General features: G+C 34.2%; 2 protein-coding genes and 1 pseudogene across 5 annotated transcripts; all 3 read left to right on the top strand.

The window, feature by feature from the left end:
• The first annotated feature begins 1,310 nt into the window (after positions 1-1,310).
• LOC120123418 (uncharacterized GPI-anchored protein At5g19250-like) lies at positions 1,311-2,037 on the top strand. The gene is made up of 2 exons (XM_039142323.1): positions 1,311-1,427; positions 1,505-2,037. Exons 1-2 carry the CDS (start codon positions 1,337-1,339, stop codon positions 2,011-2,013), a joined length of 600 nt encoding a protein of 199 aa, XP_038998254.1. The 5' UTR covers positions 1,311-1,336; the 3' UTR covers positions 2,014-2,037.
• Positions 2,038-3,911: 1,874 nt separating this feature from the next.
• Positions 3,912-10,056, top strand: LOC120123529 (annotated as a pseudogene).
• Positions 10,057-12,132: 2,076 nt separating this feature from the next.
• Positions 12,133-15,488, top strand: LOC120123417 (protein AUXIN RESPONSE 4-like). Of its 4 annotated transcripts, XM_039142319.1 has the most exons (3): positions 12,189-12,222; positions 12,257-13,502; positions 15,090-15,317. In XM_039142319.1, the coding sequence occupies exons 2-3, from the start codon at positions 12,300-12,302 to the stop codon at positions 15,315-15,317; spliced, it is 1,431 nt and encodes a 476-aa protein (XP_038998250.1). In that variant the 5' UTR covers positions 12,189-12,222; positions 12,257-12,299. The 4 variants fall into 4 exon arrangements, with proteins under 4 accessions (XP_038998252.1, XP_038998253.1, XP_038998250.1 ...); XM_039142321.1 differs by lacking the exon at positions 15,090-15,317 and adding an exon at positions 13,644-13,923 and having other exon boundaries at positions 12,133-13,540; XM_039142322.1 differs by lacking the exon at positions 15,090-15,317 and adding an exon at positions 13,647-13,923 and having other exon boundaries at positions 12,133-13,543.
• Positions 15,489-18,204: the final 2,716 nt, after the last annotated feature.

Below are 18,204 nucleotides of genomic sequence, written 5' to 3'. Positions count from 1 at the left end.
ACCATTGGGTTATCTCACAGTAAGCTAGATCACTCTTTATTTATTTACAAGAATGTTTCTAACACTGCTTATATTCTGTTGTATGTGGATGACATTATACTTACGGCTTCATCTGATCGTCTTCGTAAGTATTTTATGACTTTCTTGGGTTCTGAGTTTGCTATGAAGGACTTAGGTCCTCTGAGTTTCTTATGAAGGACTTAGGTCCTCTGAGTTTCTTTTTGGGTATTGTTGTTACTCGTCATGTCCATGGTTTTATTATTATCTCAGAAACAATATGCTGCAAAAATTATTGAACATGCCGACGTGTCTAACTGCAATTCATGTCCTACTCTCGTTGACACTAAGTCCAAGCTTAATGCCACCATCGATGCTCCTTTTGAAGATCTGACTAAATACCGTAGTCTTGCAGGTGCACTTCAATATCTTACTTTCACTCGGCCTGTTATATCTTATGCCATGCAGCAGATATGTCTTCATATGCATTCTCCGAAAAATGAGCATATGAGTTCTCTCAATCGTATCATACGCTACCTTCAGGGTACTTTATCCCATGGTTTGCATTTGTACAAATCCACCATTGATCGACTAATCTCTTATACAGATGCTGATTGGGGTGGGTGTCCTGACACCCGTCGTTCCACTTCTGGGTATTGTGTATTCCTCGGGGATAACTTGGTCTCTTGGTCTTCCAAACGGCAACCTACTCTTTCCCGCAGCAGTACAGAGGCAGAGTACATGGGTGTGGCTAATGTTGTTTCTGATTCCTGCTGGATCAAAAACCTGCTTCTAGAATTGCATTGTCCCATTCAAAAGGCTACTCTAGTTTACTGTGACAATGTGAGTGCGATATACTTATCCGGCAATCCTGTTCAGCATCAATGCACCTAACACATTGAGATGGATATTCACTTCGTTTGTGAGAAAGTGGCTCGTGGTGAAGACCATGTGTTTCATGTGCTGTCCCGTTACCAAATTGCTGATATTTTTACAAAAGGGCTTTCACTCGTTCTATTTAATGATTTCAGGGACAGTCTAAGCATACGCGAGCCTCCCGCTTCGACTGAGGGGGTGTGTTAGAATATATTTAGCATATATTCTCTTATTATTTGTATATATCTTTATTTAGCTAGTCAATATTTGTTACCATAGTTTCAGCGATCAGTTAGTTAATTTGTAGCCTAAATTTATGCTTGTAACTTGTATATATTTCTCTGATTTGTAATGCAATTCTCATGGAATCAATTTCCTTCAGTTTTCTCAGCCTTCTTCTCGCCAAAAAAGACTCTTTCTATATTTGTTGTAACTATAATAATAATTAGAAAAAGCTTTTGTGATGGCTGCTTCCTCAATTAAACAACCTTCCCTCTTATTCTCTGTGCTTGTTCTTGTCGTTTTCTTGGTTTCTCATCCAGTTTACAGTGATGGTATTCACTCTCTCTCTATATATATATGTGTGTGTTTAAAATATGATGTTTTGAATCTTTTTACCATCGTCCTACAGATGAGGAAGATCATCTTCTTCAAGGGCTCAACAGCTTCAGGACGTCGGCGAACCTCTCGGAATTCGCCAAGAACAAAAACGCTAACTGCGTCGCCAAGAAGATCGCCGGCGACATGGACGACGACGGCAACCAGCTATGCACGAACCCCAGCAATTCACGAGACAGCAACGGAACCAGATTAACGGACTATCCGAAGGCCATATCGAAGTGCAACATCGATACCAACACCGCGAGCGGCGTGGTGGTGCTGCCCGTTTGCGTGCCGCATCTGGTTCCGACGCTCGTACTTACCAACTTCACTCGGACCCATTACTCCAGATTCATCAACGATTCGAGCTTCACCGGGATCGGTCTCGGTTCCGAAGATGATTGGATGGTGGTTGTTCTTGCTTCCAACACCCCACCTGGGAGCCTAGCCAATGGAGCTTATTCTTATGGAAAGCTTGGGTTAAGTTATTACATTGTATTTTTGTTGTTGGGTTTTGTTAATCGTCTTAATTTGGCGTGAAAATGGTTGGATTTCTTTGTTATTTTTCTTAAAATATTGTTCTTAATTTAATTTTCAATGAACTTGAACCATATATTTTGGCGCGTGTTCAAACTTTCTGTTCATCAATCTCCTTTCAATTAAATCAAGAATTTTATATGCAAAATCTCATGGTAAGGGTTGTTATATTCCAATGTTGAAAAGTATAATAATGTTTGGAAGTTAAATATTCTTACCAAAAGTCCCCTAAACAAAATATTTAATGATTGGTTAACATATATAACCAAATATCGTACCAGTATTTTATTAATCTTTACTATTTTAATATTAAAATATATATCTAAATATCCCATCCAATTTTCATATAATAAATTAATAACAGAGAGCAAACCACAAAAAATAAGCGGTTGCATGCCACATCCACATACAAACATAATCGGATATGAAGGGATTGAAATCCCATCGACCTCTGGTACACGGTGGGTCACCGACAGCAACTACTCCACATTGGCGGTTTAACGACAACAACCAACACCCGCGGACAAACGATCACAGCGACATTTTGAACTAAAATTATGATCCATCTCTGACACTGTTGAAGGTTGGATCTTGAGCGGTAACAACCCATCTCCAACGCCCGTGGATCACCGGCAACAACCCATTTTGGATCTTGAGCGGTAACAACCCATCCCCAATGCCCGTGGTTCACCGGCAACAATCAGCGCCCGTTGAAAGTTCCCTAAGGTGTGATTTTGAGAATACACTACTGACATTCACGTAGAGAAGATAGAATCTTAAGAAAGGGAAGAAAATATTCAGACCGGATATCTGAAAATTCAGAAATCCGAATATTTGGATAAATTTATATTACTATTGGTTCAAGTTCCTTAAGGTGTGACTTTGGGAGTAGACTACTAACGTTCACGTAGAGAAGATAGAATCTCAAGAAAGGGAAGAAAATAATCAGATCTAATTTCTGAAAATTCGGATATCCAAATAATTAGATCAAATTTAAATTATTATTTTAGTTATCTAAAATTTTGAATATCTAAATTTATACACCCTTAGCATCACCCTCTAATTGTAGCTATTTGCATCTTAGCATCACCCTCTAATTGTAGCTATTTGCTGATGTTCGAATTTAGAATCTTTAAAAATATATTTTAAAAATTAGAACTATTTAAATTTGTGGTTTTAAAAAAATATAATTTTAGAAAAATATATTTTCTCTAAATGAATTTGTATAAATTTAATTATACAGTGATCGCAAATAATCAATTTTTAATTGACTAAATTAAATAGGTAATAACTATTTAAATTTTAATAACGTTAATAATTTTATATTTATGTATTATAATGTAAAACAAAAAATACAGATGCTGATCACATGATAGGAGTTTTATTAAGAGAAACCTTAACGTTAAAAATAATTCAAGATTCCTTTAATATTTTTGAAATCCATGTTTTTCTTACTTTGAGATATGCATAAAAAGTTTAATCAATTTAACTATAAAAAAATATTTTGAGCAATCTTATTTAGATATTTTAAATTTATAATAATTTATTAAAAGCTTGGTTTTAAGGAACGTTAATTCTATAAAAATAAACGTGACAACTTATTAAAATATGTAAATATTTTTTTTCCTTTTTAATATTTAATTTTTCTATAGAAAAGAATAATAAAAAAATATAATTCAAATAAACGAGAGAGAAAAACCTTATAAAAATGTAAGAGAATATATTTTGTGTGATAGGATTGTACCTAACTAACCAATACGCGGCGAGCACGTTTTAGTACTTTGAGTATAATAAAATTAAATGAGTTTTGACTTCAACCAACTAAGTACCTTTAAACGATGCGTTTAAACATGGCGCCAACATAAATTATAGCCATCCAGCGTGCTCCCGCTTACGTCTTTCCGTTTTCTTCAAACCAACGACTTTGTACCTTTTTTCCCGAGAAAATTACATCCAAACAACTCCGTCGTGAAAAGAAAATACGCCATGAAAATGGAGTCTCCTGGTCAACGCCGTCTCGACGTCATCCAATCTCACCTCCTCTCCTCCTCCAACACCGGGGATGGCTCCTTTCTCCGCCATAACCTCACTTCCTCTTCACATTTCCTTAACGGTACGGCATCTAAGTCATACATTGCATAAAATTCGAACTCTCAAAGTCCGAATTCGTGTTTTTAAATCAATTCATAAAAATAGAATTTGTTTTTATTGATTTCTTATTTGATTAATGCCGTTGTCTTCTTGTATAACGTTAATAGTTCTTTTACCTTTTTTTAAAAAAAATAAAATATTAACTCTCTATGTCTGTATTCATTTTTGTATATTGTTTAGAATGTAAGTGTTCAGTAGTTTTTTTTTACTGATTGCTTAATAGAGTATATTTGATTAGTTTCGTTCTTTTACGTTAGTGGTTCTTATTCTTTTTAATAATATCAAATCTTTTAGTTTGTTTTGGTGTTTTTATCTAATCATGAAATGGAAGTGTTCAATATTTGTTTTTACTGATTGCTTATTTTGATTGATCAGTCATAGTAGATAATTTGATTAACCTGATTGTGTTTTTTTCTGTTACATTAATCGTTCCTTTTCTTTTTTTGGTTTATAATTTTGTTATAGGTGAAACATACAGTGTGCTTCTTCCAGAGAAGTTGCAAAGTGGAAAATGGAATGTTCATAGGTCTCCTTTTCTTGCTAGATTCTTATTTGCATCTTTCTTTGTTCTGTTTATTGTTTTAACATTGAATTTTCTTATGCAGATCTGTTCGTTCTCCATTGAAGCTTTTGAGCCGGTTTGATGATCATCCTGAAATCGGGACATTGAATGATACATTTGTGTGAGAATATCTCCCTATCTCTCGTTTGTTCGTTTGGCTTTTAACTTTGAAGTATTATATTCTAATTATTCTATGCTTTTCATTTGTTCGGTTACTTAGACATGCTGCCGAGACTTATAGAGATCACAAGTACTTGGGAACTCGAATTCGGGTGGATGGAACCGTTGGGGAGTGAGTTATATCAGTATTTGGTTTTAAAAAGTTTATAATTCAAGTTTAGTGAGAATAATATGGGAGTTTAAGTGTGAGATTACATTGATATGCTTTGTATGTGAAGGTATGAATGGATGACATATGGAGAAGCAGCTAAAGCTCGGGAGGAAATCGGTTCTGGTTTATGTATTATGGGTTGAAACAAGTAAGTAGGTTCGAGGAACTTGGATTCTCATGTTTTAGGACTCCATCTCTATCCAACCATGGATTTGCTAATGTATGTTAGCTTGCCTACACCTAGAACATATTTATGTTTGATTTTTGAATGTTCAAGAACAGATATGAAGGCATTTTTTAACTTTTTTTTGTGTGTGTTGGGACAGGGAGCTTGTGTTGGACTTTATTTTATAAACCAACCTGAGTGGCTGATCGTTGATCAGGCTTGTGCAGCATATTCATATATCTCGGTTCCTTTATATGATACTTTAGGTGTTTCTTTGACAGGATAAATAATTTCTTTTAGTCTCTTGTAGTTCAATTCTAACAGATGTTTTCTCATTATTTTGCAGGACCTGATGCAGTTAAGTACGTGGTTAATCATTCCGCCATACAGGCTATTTTTTGTGATCGATAAACTTTGAACTCCGTGAGTTTCACCTTTGCTCCTACAAAGTTGTGGGTCTATATTTTGCACTGTATTAGTAATTAATTTCCTGCAGACCTTGCAAAATTGTTTGTATTTTGTTTTAGTTGTTGATTTAAATCTACTCCTTATCTCATTCTTTTTATCTTCTTAAAATTGCAGCTGTTGGGTTTCATATCTCTGATTCCTTCTGTACATCTTATAGTGGTATGTACCTGTAAAATCTCACTGCAAAATCATGACAAAACAATACATTTTTTCTAGCTGTTTATTCCCATGAAGATTATGTTTTTCCTTGCATCTTTTCCTATGCAGGTGGTGGGAGAAGCTGATGACCACTTACCTTCACTTCCTTCAATATCTGGTGTCAAGATCATATCATATTCAACATTAGGTAGTCAGGTATTTAAAGTTATCCAACACTCAAATGCAATTGAAATCTCGGATTTTTCTATTTAATCTAGCTTTTACACTATATAAGCTTATTCCATATTATTTTCCTTTAGGGCCACATTAACCTTCAACCATTTTGCTGTCCTAAACCTGAAGATATTGCAACAATATGCTACACCAGTGGCACTACTGGAAAGCCAAAGGTAGGATTCTTATGATGTTTGAACTCCGATGCAGAGCATCTCCAGCTACTTTCATCTCTTTCCTGCCTTTATTTTCTGCCTAACGCTTACCATCATTTCTGGTTTTCTCTGGAAAGGGTGTTGTTTTGACACATGGAAATGTAGTTGCGAATGTTGCTGCTTTCCGCCGAGTTCTGAAATTCTGTCCCTCCGATGTGTGAGTTATATATCATATCTTCCTCTGACTCACATCTATGAACGAACAGACCAAATCCTCTGCCTCTACAGTGGCATGGCAATTGGCTTCTACCAGGGGGTATGTTACTATCAAACTCTGTAGCAAACTCTTGGGTTGGATGTTGATCTAGCTATCTATTAAACTGATCATATGAAAATTTATAACTTTCACTATATTATGCACAATATCAAGTGAACAGTTGAATATATGTCAAGGCATGCTAAAAGGATAACTTCTTCTATCTTAGATAAATGCTTTTCAAGACTATAGGGTGATAGTCCAGAATAATTCTCTTGATTTGTATCTTGTAAAAATTTTGCATGATGATTCTTTTTTCCCTCATTTTTTTATTTTTATTATTAAATAAAGGATACTAAAAAGGTTTATATCTGCAGATGAGGCTGTATCTATTTCCCTGAATATAAATAGCAGTTTTGTTGAATGAATCTAAAAGTTACCTATAACCAGCTCTCTTTTTTCCTTGTGAATTTGAGTACATTACCGGTAAGGGAAAACGGATATTGTTTCTTCCTATAATGCTATCCTCATCTTAGAAATTTATTTCTATGCTGATTTTCTAAATGATTTACCCTGCTGTTGGCAGGACACCTTGAAACTAATGGATGATTTGGCTGCTCTTAGACCAACAATATTTTGCAGTGTGCCTCGACTATTTAATCGAATTTATGCCGGGTATGATAGAGGTTGACAATTAGATAAAATAATTGATTGCAACTTTTAATGTTTGTCGATTCTTACTTAGTTCATTTCACTTCCATAGAATCACTAACACTGTAAAGGCTTCTGGCACTCTAAAGGAGAGACTATTTACGGTAGCCTACAATTCCAAGAAGGAATCCATCATGAATGGTATGTTTGGTAATAATTAAGCTTTCTTTCTCTATATATTATATATTTCCAATTAATATGAGCGTTATAAAAAGGTGTATGCTCTCAGTGTGCTTGCCACTTGTTTTGCCATCTAACTGCTCGTGCTTCCTACAATTGTTTCAGGGAAGAAAGCATCGCCAATTTGGGACAGATTAGTTTTTAACAAAATAAGGGAAAAGCTTGGAGGACGAGTGCGTTTCATGGCATCCGGTGCTTCCCCTCTTTCACCTGAAGTAATGGAGTTCTTGAGACTGTAAGTTGATTTTCGTACACGATTGCTGTATCTGAGCACTTTGCTAGCAAGCACTCAATCGGTCTCCAAACCATCTGATAAGCAACGTCTGTCGGATTCAGTACCGTAGCTTTACATTCATCGGTCTTTGACGTGTGTATTTTATAGGTGCTTTGGCTGCATAGTAGTTGAGGGATATGGCATGACAGAGAGACTTGTAGCATCATATCCTTGGTGGAAGAAAGTGATAGCTTGACTGGTCATGTTGGGCCTCCTAGTACTGCCTGTGGTGAGTAGCCTTGCTTTTTTCAGTTGAATAAGTCCTCTAGCTGTAAATTTTAGGTTCTAAATGTCATTCATTTTAAGCTGAAAATCTTGTTGAACTCTATCAAGTGTCCAACTTAAAACCAATTGGCAATAGTTGCAGGGGCAACCAATATTTAACAGATGTGGGATAACACTACTTAACACAAGTCATCTAATTTTGTAAAAGTTAGATCGCATAGTGCCTCATATTGTTTGTGCTGCACATCATTTTCTCTTTCCAGAAGTAAAACTTGTGGATGTTCCTGAAATGAATTATACCTCTGACGATGAGTCGTATCCTCGTGGAGAAATTTGTGTGAGAGGTCCTACCGTATTTCAAGGCTACTACAAGGACGAAGCCCAAACGTGATAATCTTTCACAATCTTATTAGATTTGTAGCCACATGTATCTGCAAACCTTTACTCCATCTGACTACCTAGTCGGTTGAACAGGAGAGAAGTGATTGATGATAATGGTTGGTTACATACAGGAGACATTGGTTCGTGGTTACCTGGAGGCCGTCTCAAGATTATTGATAGGTAATCTTTGTTAAATCTTATGTCATATTGACGAGTGGACCCGATAATCTTATTTAGGGATTAGCATCAGTCGGGTTAGGTCGGTTTCTTAACCCAATTGAACCGGAATCGAAAAGTAAACCCATTGACTTGCATTCATGATCCGGTCTAGGAGGATTTCACTCGACCCAAATTTTTATACGAAAACCCATGTTTGACCTGATCCAATCCGATATAGATATGTATATACAAAAAATTATTTTTAATAAGTAAAACAAAGATCTAATTGAAAAAAAAATAGTGAGAGATATTATTATAATTATTCCTAAATATATAAAAGATAATTATAATATTATGTCGGATCAGATCGAATCAAGTTTTCACTTTAAACTCAAATCTAACTCCATCCTTCAATAAAATTTGACTTGAACCTAAATGTTAAAAAAAACCCTGAATAGATCGGAATCCGAGACTTTGACGTTAAACACTCCAACCCTGACATTCGTGGTGCACGAATCCAAGACTTCAAAGAATAACGACAATTTCTTTACTATCAAAATTGTTTGGTTCATGTTTTACGAATCTTTTAAATATATATAAAATCTTAGAAAATAAAATAAATTGACATATATTTAATATTTACATCTAAAGTCCGAGTAACATAAACATCTCATGCCTATATCTGACATATTTATATATAAGAGCACAATCTTAAGATTGATTGCTTTCGTAAATAATCATTGAGAGTAGGTTGTTAAAAGTTTTTAGTTGACACTTTTTTTTTAAGTTGTGGGTTCAACATAAGTAAAATTATCTTTCCTCTCTCTTAGGTAGAAATTGTTAAAAAAAAAAAGATTGATTGCTTTCAAACATTAGAGAACGATGCCATGCTTTTCTTATTTTTGATCTTTCGTAGAGAATCATCTGTATGGATCATTTCCATTCATTTTTACTGAACATTTTCATGCCCATGGTTATTAATTCATTGCAGGAAAAAGAACATATTTAAGTTGGCACAGGGTGAGTACATAGCACCTGAGAAGATTGAGAATGTATACGCGAAATGCAAATTCATTTTGCAGTGTTTTATATACGGTGAGCGGATCGTTTATAAAAAATACTTTTGTTTGATCCTCAACAGTGTTTTATCTTCCTGGATTCCTGATTGCTTAATATGTTTACAGGTGATAGTTTTAATTCATCTGTAGTAGCAATAGTTGCAGTGGAACCTGATGTCTTGAGAGGTTGGGCTGCATCTCAGGGCATCCAGGTTATTCTTTCTTCTATTTTCTCTGTCTTTCTTCATTTTCAGATCACTAAATTCATCATTCGGATTGCTCTAGTGTCCACTCGTATTTGTGTTTGATACATGTAGAGTATGATTTTTCAAATATACGGAAAAACTCAAACGTATGCTCATATAAAACGTATACTCCAGCACTTATTCATTTCAGATCACTGTCATTTAGTTCCGAATACTCTTTAAGCCAATGCTATGTTTGAGAGTGTTCTGTTTTATGACGAAACTTTTTAATGCGTTTGCACAGTACGAGGATTTAGGACAACTGTGCAATGATCCAAGAACAAGGAATGCGGTTCTGGAAGAAATGAATTACGTCGGAAAGAAAGCACAGGTAAAAGATTTTAACCGGTGATACATCTTTTTTATCGACACCTATTAATTTTATGGCCACTTAATCATTAGTTTCGTTATAAAAGAGTTATTTTTTCTTTGAAAATTTATAATTTAATCATCCAGTTAAAATATTGTTACAGATAGATAATTGGTGGTTAAATATAATGATGTGTATTGTTATAATAATTCAATAAATTTAATTTTTTTCATCATTAAAATTCTATCAGTTTAGAATTTTGTTCTTCTCATAGAAATGTTATATCATTTTCATGCTATGTTACTGATATAATAACATGATCTTTTATAGTAGAATGCTATTATCCAATTTATTTCGATTTGATGGACTCGTTTGATTTGATAGCATTATTATAATATTGATGGATTTTTTTTAATATAAAAGGTTAAATTTATCAAATTGTTTGAAATTAGGACTAAATTAATAGAATATATTAGTTTTGGAGACAAATTATTATTAAACCCAGCCACATTGGACATGTTTCTTAAGTTTAAATAAAGTGATACGTTTGCAATAATATTTTAATTGAGTGATTAAATTATAAATTTTAGAGAAAAATTGTCCGTTTGTAACTGAATTACTAACCGAATGCCCTGAGGGTGTATTTTACCCTTAATTTATTTGAATCCTTTAATTGAATTTCTTTTATATCACAGTTAAGAGGCTTTGAATTTGCAAAAGCTCTATCCTTGGTGCCTGAACCATTCACAGTGGAGACTGGCCTTCTCACCCCGACATTCAAGCAGCAACAACAATAAAACCCTATTCTCATATGCAATGGGATAAGGGGGAGGTGGGGTAGTAGGCTGTCTTCAACGTCAGATTGAGAGCAGTTTCCGTGGAATACTTCCGGCAGTTACCCGACATTCAAGGTTAGACGCTATTCTTTGTTTGCTTTTCGTACGAATCTTTAATCTTGATAAAAATCTAACTGGTTTTGACCTTAATGTAAAAATCGTACAGATCAAGCGACCTGAAGCAAAGGCATGCTTCGGAAAAGTCATTTCCAACATGTATGCCGAACTCTCGAAATCCGATCAGATATCGCAGAGAATGTTATGAGCCAAGTGCCACGTGCTGTACGAAAAGATGGAGGAAAACAAAGCCATTCCTTATTGCCTATTCAAGTTGATCAACAAAAATTGCAGTCAAAAGAATTGTTGGATATATGTATAATATATTCAACTCATATTTGATGCAAGTCTTTCTACTCTCGGTTGTAATTTGTAATGCATTTGTTTCTTTTATTGTTTTATATTAAAAATTAAAAATAAAGTATACCAACCATCTAATTAAGAGTATTTTAGTTTAAGAGAATTTTAATTTAATTATTGATTTTTTTAATTTTATGAATATGAGTATTTAATTATTTGAATTATACAATTAAATTATTTATCGTTAATATTTGATAAAAATTTGATGTGATAATTAATAAAATTAATGTAATTGTATATATGTTTAGTTCTTATTCTTTATATATATAATTAATCTAGTTCTTATTATTTGATTCATATAATAATAAGTATCTTTTTAAATATATATATATAATTAATCTAGTTCTAATTAAAAGAATTAACAAATTCTGCCCTTTAACATTTACAAAATATATAAATTATGTGCTATCAGAATTATCTGAAATTAACAAATACATTAAAATCGTGATTAATTATTTTTAATTGTTGACTTTCAAAATTGATTTAGGGGTTGTTTGTTTAAGCGTTGAATGATTTAAATGCTAAATGATTTAGAGATTCTGTATGAATTAATTCTGAATGTGACATGTTGTTTGATAATGACTCTGAATCATTTAATATTGTTTTACTGAATCAATTAGCATTGAATCATTTAAAGATACAAAATAAACGTACTAAATACTGAACGATTCAACGTTCAACGTTGAATAGTTGTATTAAAAGACAAACAAACAGCACATAAAATTACTCCTTCTCTGAATTTATCCAATTTTGAAATTCCGAGGGAATTAAATGATCTTTTCACCAAAATATTTTAATCTGTGTCGCGGCAATACGAGCATAAACCCGAAAGCTAAGGGCGCCGTTCTGAGAAACCAGAAAGAATAACACGTTGCCGTTAAAGAATGAAGAAAGACCTGCTTTATCAAAGTGGACATACAGCTTTATCTCAAATCTCAAAATTTACCCTTTCTTTTTCCTATTTTTTTAAAAGGTGCGTTGTGCTACAAAGATTAGATCTTGAAATTGAAGTTTACATTTGATGCTTGTCTAATGGCGATCATAACAGAAGAGGTAGAGCCAGAATCACCACCCAGAACCAAAGGAAACAAGAAAATTCCCAAAAATCCAACCCCAGAACCTTCTAAATCAACTCCAAAGCCTACCATAAACACCCAAACCCAAAATCCCTTTGCCTTCTGGTTCTATTTCACCTTCGGTATCTCTCTCATCACTTTCCTCTTTGTCTCCTTCTCATCTTTGCCCCCACAAGACCCCAAATCCTGGTTCCTTTCTTTGCCCTACCCCCTACGCCAACACTACTCAAATGGCAGAATCATCAAGGTGCAAACGTCTCCAAACCAATCTCCGATTGAAGTTTTTGTTTCTGAAAATGGTCAGTTTTCGTCATCTGAGAATGTTATGATCGTTCATGGGTTGGGACTGAGTTCTTATTCCTATAGGGAAATGATTAAGGTATTAGGCTCAAAAGGAGTTCATGTTATAGCCCTTGATTTACCCGGAAATGGGTTTTCAGATAAATCTAGGGTAGAGATTGAAGAAGGGACAAATGGAGTTTTGGGAAGGTTCAAGGAAGTTTATAGTTTGATCCAAGAAAAGGGTGTGTTTTGGGCGTTTGATCAAATGGTTGAAACCGGGGAACTGCCTTATGAAGAGATAAAATCTAGAGTTTTGGTTAAAAAGAATGTTAATGTGATTGAGATCGGAAGTGAAGAGATGGGGAGTATTCTAGGCCAAGTTATAGGAACAATGGGGTTAGCTCCGGTGCATTTGGTTTTACATGATTCTGCTTTTCTTATGGCTGCAAATTGGATTTCTGAGAATTCAAGGTTCATTAGAAGCGTAACTCTTATCGATACCGGACTAAAACCAGCTTTACCTACCTGGGTTTTGAACATACCTGTTGTTAATGAAATTGTGTTGAGGTTTTCATTTGTTTATGCAAGGTTTATAAACCTGTGTTGCACAAAGGGGATTAACCAGTCGGAATTGGAAGCACATAGATCGCTTTTAAAGGGGTGGGAGGCAAGAAAAGCTGTTGTGGGGATCGAGAAGAAGCTGAATCATAGTTTTAATGTAGAAGAATGGGGATGTTTGGATGATATAAAAGGTATGCCAATGCAGGTACTTTGGTCTAATGACTGGTCAGATGAATGGAGTGAAGAGGGCAAACGAACTGCCGAAGCACTTCCTGGTGCAAAATTTGTCACTCATTCCGGTGGGAGATGGCCTCAGGTATGGGTTCATTGACTCTTTTGACTTATTAGTTTCTGTTGTTATTGTTTTACATTATTACATAATTACATGTCATAGCAGAATTATCAAAATATAGCTGCTTTAGAAAGCTTTTAGGTATGCTCTTGACTGAGTTTGTGATTGATTCTGGCTTGTTTGAATCAAATTATCAGTGAGGAAAAGTCAGATTTTAAGTCTATTTTGGCCTCTGTTTTTTTGCTACCATATGTTCTGAATATATGCAGCCATCTTATACTGTTGGCGAATTCATGTATTGTTGATTGTTTGTATGTCTTTAATAGATTGTTTTCCTTTTATATTTGCGATAATTTTGTTCTAGGTTCTTTGCATGCCTTTTGAATTGTTTATTCTTTAGTTCAAATTGATGCCATTTTCCCTTAATTTGCACGTTGCTTGGTTATTGCATTCTTCCAAGTTTAGTTTGTGGAATTAAACCAAGAAGTATGTTGCTTTGATTCATCATTTTACTTGGCATACACCCGTATGCTGCACACCTTTAGATATGGATGGGGATATGACCTTACATGAACATTCAAAATACATGAAAAAACTAAGAAAAAATCGAGTATTTTTCAGACACATGCCCAATACTCGTGCCAAAGTCAGAGTAAGATATACCGTGAACATTCTTTCAACTTTTGTGTCTTAACATTTTGACCACTGATTTTGCTCTCATATAAAGCCATATTCTACACTTCTATTACTGGTAAATTCTTGTATATAATTGATTAATATGCATTTACTTAGTAGATTGCTTGGTTGAGGTCTTGAGAGTGCAATCAACACCTGGATAGGCCATGAAATATGGTGACTGAATTACTAAAGAAAAAAGGGAAATCTGTTGCTAGTTAAGGTTGCTAATATTGTCTTCCAAATTAGTAAGGTTTTAATCGACTAGATGAAAAATTGACCTTGTAAATTGGGACATTTGCTCAGTTTTGAGAAATCTGCTTGCTTGCTTGACTTTTGTTCTTGGTTCCTATGTTACCTAGAGTCTGAGTATAAATACACATACGAGTATGTGTACGACAGATAAATTTTTACCCAGTTTTCATATATTTGGAGGGTTCTTGGATTAGCATATCCCCATTGCCATTTCCGAGTATGAATCGGATGTTGGTGATGGACATGGGTACTTCAAAACATATGAAAAGCCGGAGCAACATTGGTTGGTTTTTTTCAGAGTCTGATTCATGATCTTGTTCAAATTGATACCGTTCTCCCTCCGTGTGTCAGTTGGTAACTGCATTCTTCCAAACTTATAGGACCATAGGTGCTGTGTTAACCGAACTTCTAAACACTTGTGCTTGACGCATAATCCAACATGCGTATTGAGAATATGATCCTCCGAATATATAGCTTAGGAAAAATTAAGCATACTCAGGTTAGATACATACTCGTAGCCATTAACCAATTCCAACATAGCATGGATCCATCCACCCTGTGGAATTTAAATCTTGTTCAAGAGCATCAACAAGCTCCTTAGATGGCTTCCATGTGTTAGTCGATATTACATGCATTTGCTGCCTTTTGAATTCATGTTTGCTGTGTGTTTGTGATGTGTAGGAAAGTGTTGCTGGTGAAGTAGCTGAGAATGTAGCTCAGTTTGTATCTTCATTGCCAAAAACAGTTAGACAAGTTGAGGAAGAACCCATTTCTGAGCATATTCAGAAAATGTTTGATGAAGCAAAAGACTCTGACCACCATCATCATGGTCATGGTCATGGACATGATCATGATCATGCAGCTGGATTCATGGATGCATACGGGCTTGGTCACGCATGGGACAGTTGAGATGTGTTTCCTCCAATTTCAATGGATCTAAGGGTGCCATCATCAGCCATGTGTGCTAATTTTTTGCTGTTTTTCAGGTACTCACTGTTTGTTCAACCTTCTTACATTAAACTTGAGGTTTGTAACTTGTGATAGTACCATAGTAAGCTATTTGGGGCATTTTGAAATTGAGTACTTGATTTGAGTTTAATATATGTTTTTAATTATATAAATTGGACCCAAAGAGCTCATTATTCTTAAATTTGGGCTATTGAGGAAAAGGATCGTGAAGTAATCTTCTTTTTCTCTCTTGGTCTGAAGTAATCTTCTACTGGGCTTCTGCTGTAAAAAGACTAATGTCACCCAAAATATTTTCTTCCAAGTTGGGTCTAGTTGTCCAATAAAATTACTATTAGTTGGGTTTTTGAACTTTTGAATATTCCAGCTTCATTTCAAATTATTATTCTCATTTTAAATTAATTCTTAAACTTTTAAATATTTAAATTTCATCCCCAAATTATAATTCTCATTCTAAATTAGTCTCTAAACTTTTGAGCATTTGAATTTCATCTCAAACGATCGATATATGCTACTCGCATCCCATGTTGATAAAATCATTAGGGCAAGTTTTATCATTATATGTTTAAAAAATTTAGGTTAAACTATGGTTGGAACTAATTACATATTTTGATGAAATGAGAAGATTAAAAAAGTTTAGGGATCAATTTAGAATAAGGGTCGATTATTGGGGATAAAATTGAAATATTTAAAAGTTTAAATATCAACTTAAACTGAGGTCATAGTTTGAGGACATGTGATGTAATTAACTCGTTTCGATAGTGAGTCTTGCACATTTCTCCCATGCTAACGAGGAAGTTATACCAAAGTGCATCGACTTTTACCCCTTGTAGAAAAAGCCATGGTCTACGGAGAACCTGCGGGTTTACCGAGAAATACAAAGGTGCATGGGCAGAATTAAGTCTCAAATATTAGCTTTGATACCAACTTGAATAATGAATCCAATACGATGCTTTTGTTTTCTTGTAAATTGTTGGAATCCATTGATTGTTTTCTGATTAAGTTTTGACTTTTATTGCATTCTTCTGCTGTGATTCCCCTCGCGGAATTGGAATACATAGTCCAAAATCGATGAGTTTGGGGGCATTGTTGGAATCCAGCATGATAATTGAGCTTTTAATATCACAAACAATGGACTACTACTGGTCTACAAAATGCAGTGTGAAGATATACCACCGCATTTGCTAAATCTACATCCATCGCAGTTCCGATAATGCCCTCATAAAAGGAGAAATTTAACCAACCTCGACATCGAAGTTTACAATGATCATTGTTTAATAAATTAAATATTTCTTCTTCAACAAGTTTATTATATAAATTATTGCAAGAAATCAAGCGATCTCAGTGATTAATGAATTATTGTTATATCTTGTTGTCCTCGGTTCGAGTACTATGTATGCAAAGATATGAACATTTATTGCTAAATGATTGAGAGTTTTTGAGCATACACTATCTTATATTTACTTGAAACTAAAATAAATAAATCAAATATGCATAATTATAATATAATTTGTACAATTAAACATTACATAAAAAAATAATATGTAATTATACTCTCTCAATCAAATATGTTTAAATAATTTAATTTTTTTTATAAATATGTGAATGTATAATTACTATGCTAGTAGTTACATTTTTATATAATTACACTTTAGAGTCTAAATGCATCCTAACTATAATTATATATATATAAAATGTTTTTATGAATTAATTGAATTGAATTAGAATAAATTTATAAAATATTTAATACTTTTAAATTTTATTTATCTTTGAAATATGTAGTAAAAAGCTTTGTAAAGACAAAGAACACTTCTCTATGTTGGGGAAACCGGGTTATTTCTCACACGAACGTAGTTTCAAAATTGACCTAAAATATCAAGATCAAAACCACCAAAGGTTGCACAGCGGATAAACCTGTCAAACTATTGAATATTGAAACACAATGCAAAAAATCGAATAAAAAACAATAAAGGAGAGAACACACCAAATTTACGAGGTTCGACGAGAATATCGTCTACTCCTCGGGCACCACACCAGATGATAATTTCACTATCAACAAATATTACAACAAATGGAATTCTTTAGAATTCCCAAAGTGAGAGAATGAAGAAAACAAGAGGAAGAGAAAACTTGTTTTGGGATGATTTCTAATGAAATACTTAGGCCTATTTATAGTTGAGTTTTAAGGACTAAACTTATAAATGACCTAATATTTTAGGGACCAAAGATGAAAAATAAGTTGGCCACCTACCAAAGAATTTTCCAATGTGTACAAGTTAGTCACCAACCAAAGATGTCAAATTTGCCAACTTTCAATTTTGCCAACTTTCAACTTTGCTAATTTTTCAAGCCAAACATTACAAATCTCCATCTTGGCTTGAAATTACCAACCCTACTCAATTTCTTCAACTCCCCAAATTTTATGAAGCTCTTTTAATGTAGTACCTCTAATTGCGCTCACAAGCGCCATACACTTGATGGTGCTCAAACTTTCAGGATGTTAATCAAGTTCAAACAATGATTGAACTTGATTACTGTTACCACCTTGGTCATCATATATGCAGGATTTTCTGATGTCTCAATTTTCTGAAGTAGAATCTTTCATTCTTCAAAGATCTCTCGCACAAAGTGATACTTCACGTCGATATGCTTAGTCCTTGAATGGTAGACTTGATTTTTCGCTAAGTGAATAACGCTCTGACTATCACAATAGAAATTAATGTGACTTTGAACAACTCCCAAGTCTTACATCAACCCGTTAAGCCAAATTACTTCCTTCACAGCTTCTGAAACTACCATGTATTCTACCTCTGTAGTAGACAAAGCCACC

This window comes from Hibiscus syriacus, unplaced genomic scaffold (assembly GCF_006381635.1).
Source record: "Hibiscus syriacus cultivar Baekdansim isolate YM2019G1 unplaced genomic scaffold, ASM638163v2 tig00110393_pilon, whole genome shotgun sequence".
NCBI lineage: Eukaryota > Viridiplantae > Streptophyta > Magnoliopsida > Malvales > Malvaceae > Hibiscus > Hibiscus syriacus.
Note: the sequence above shows the minus strand (reverse complement) of the source record. Positions and strands in the feature narration are given on the sequence as shown.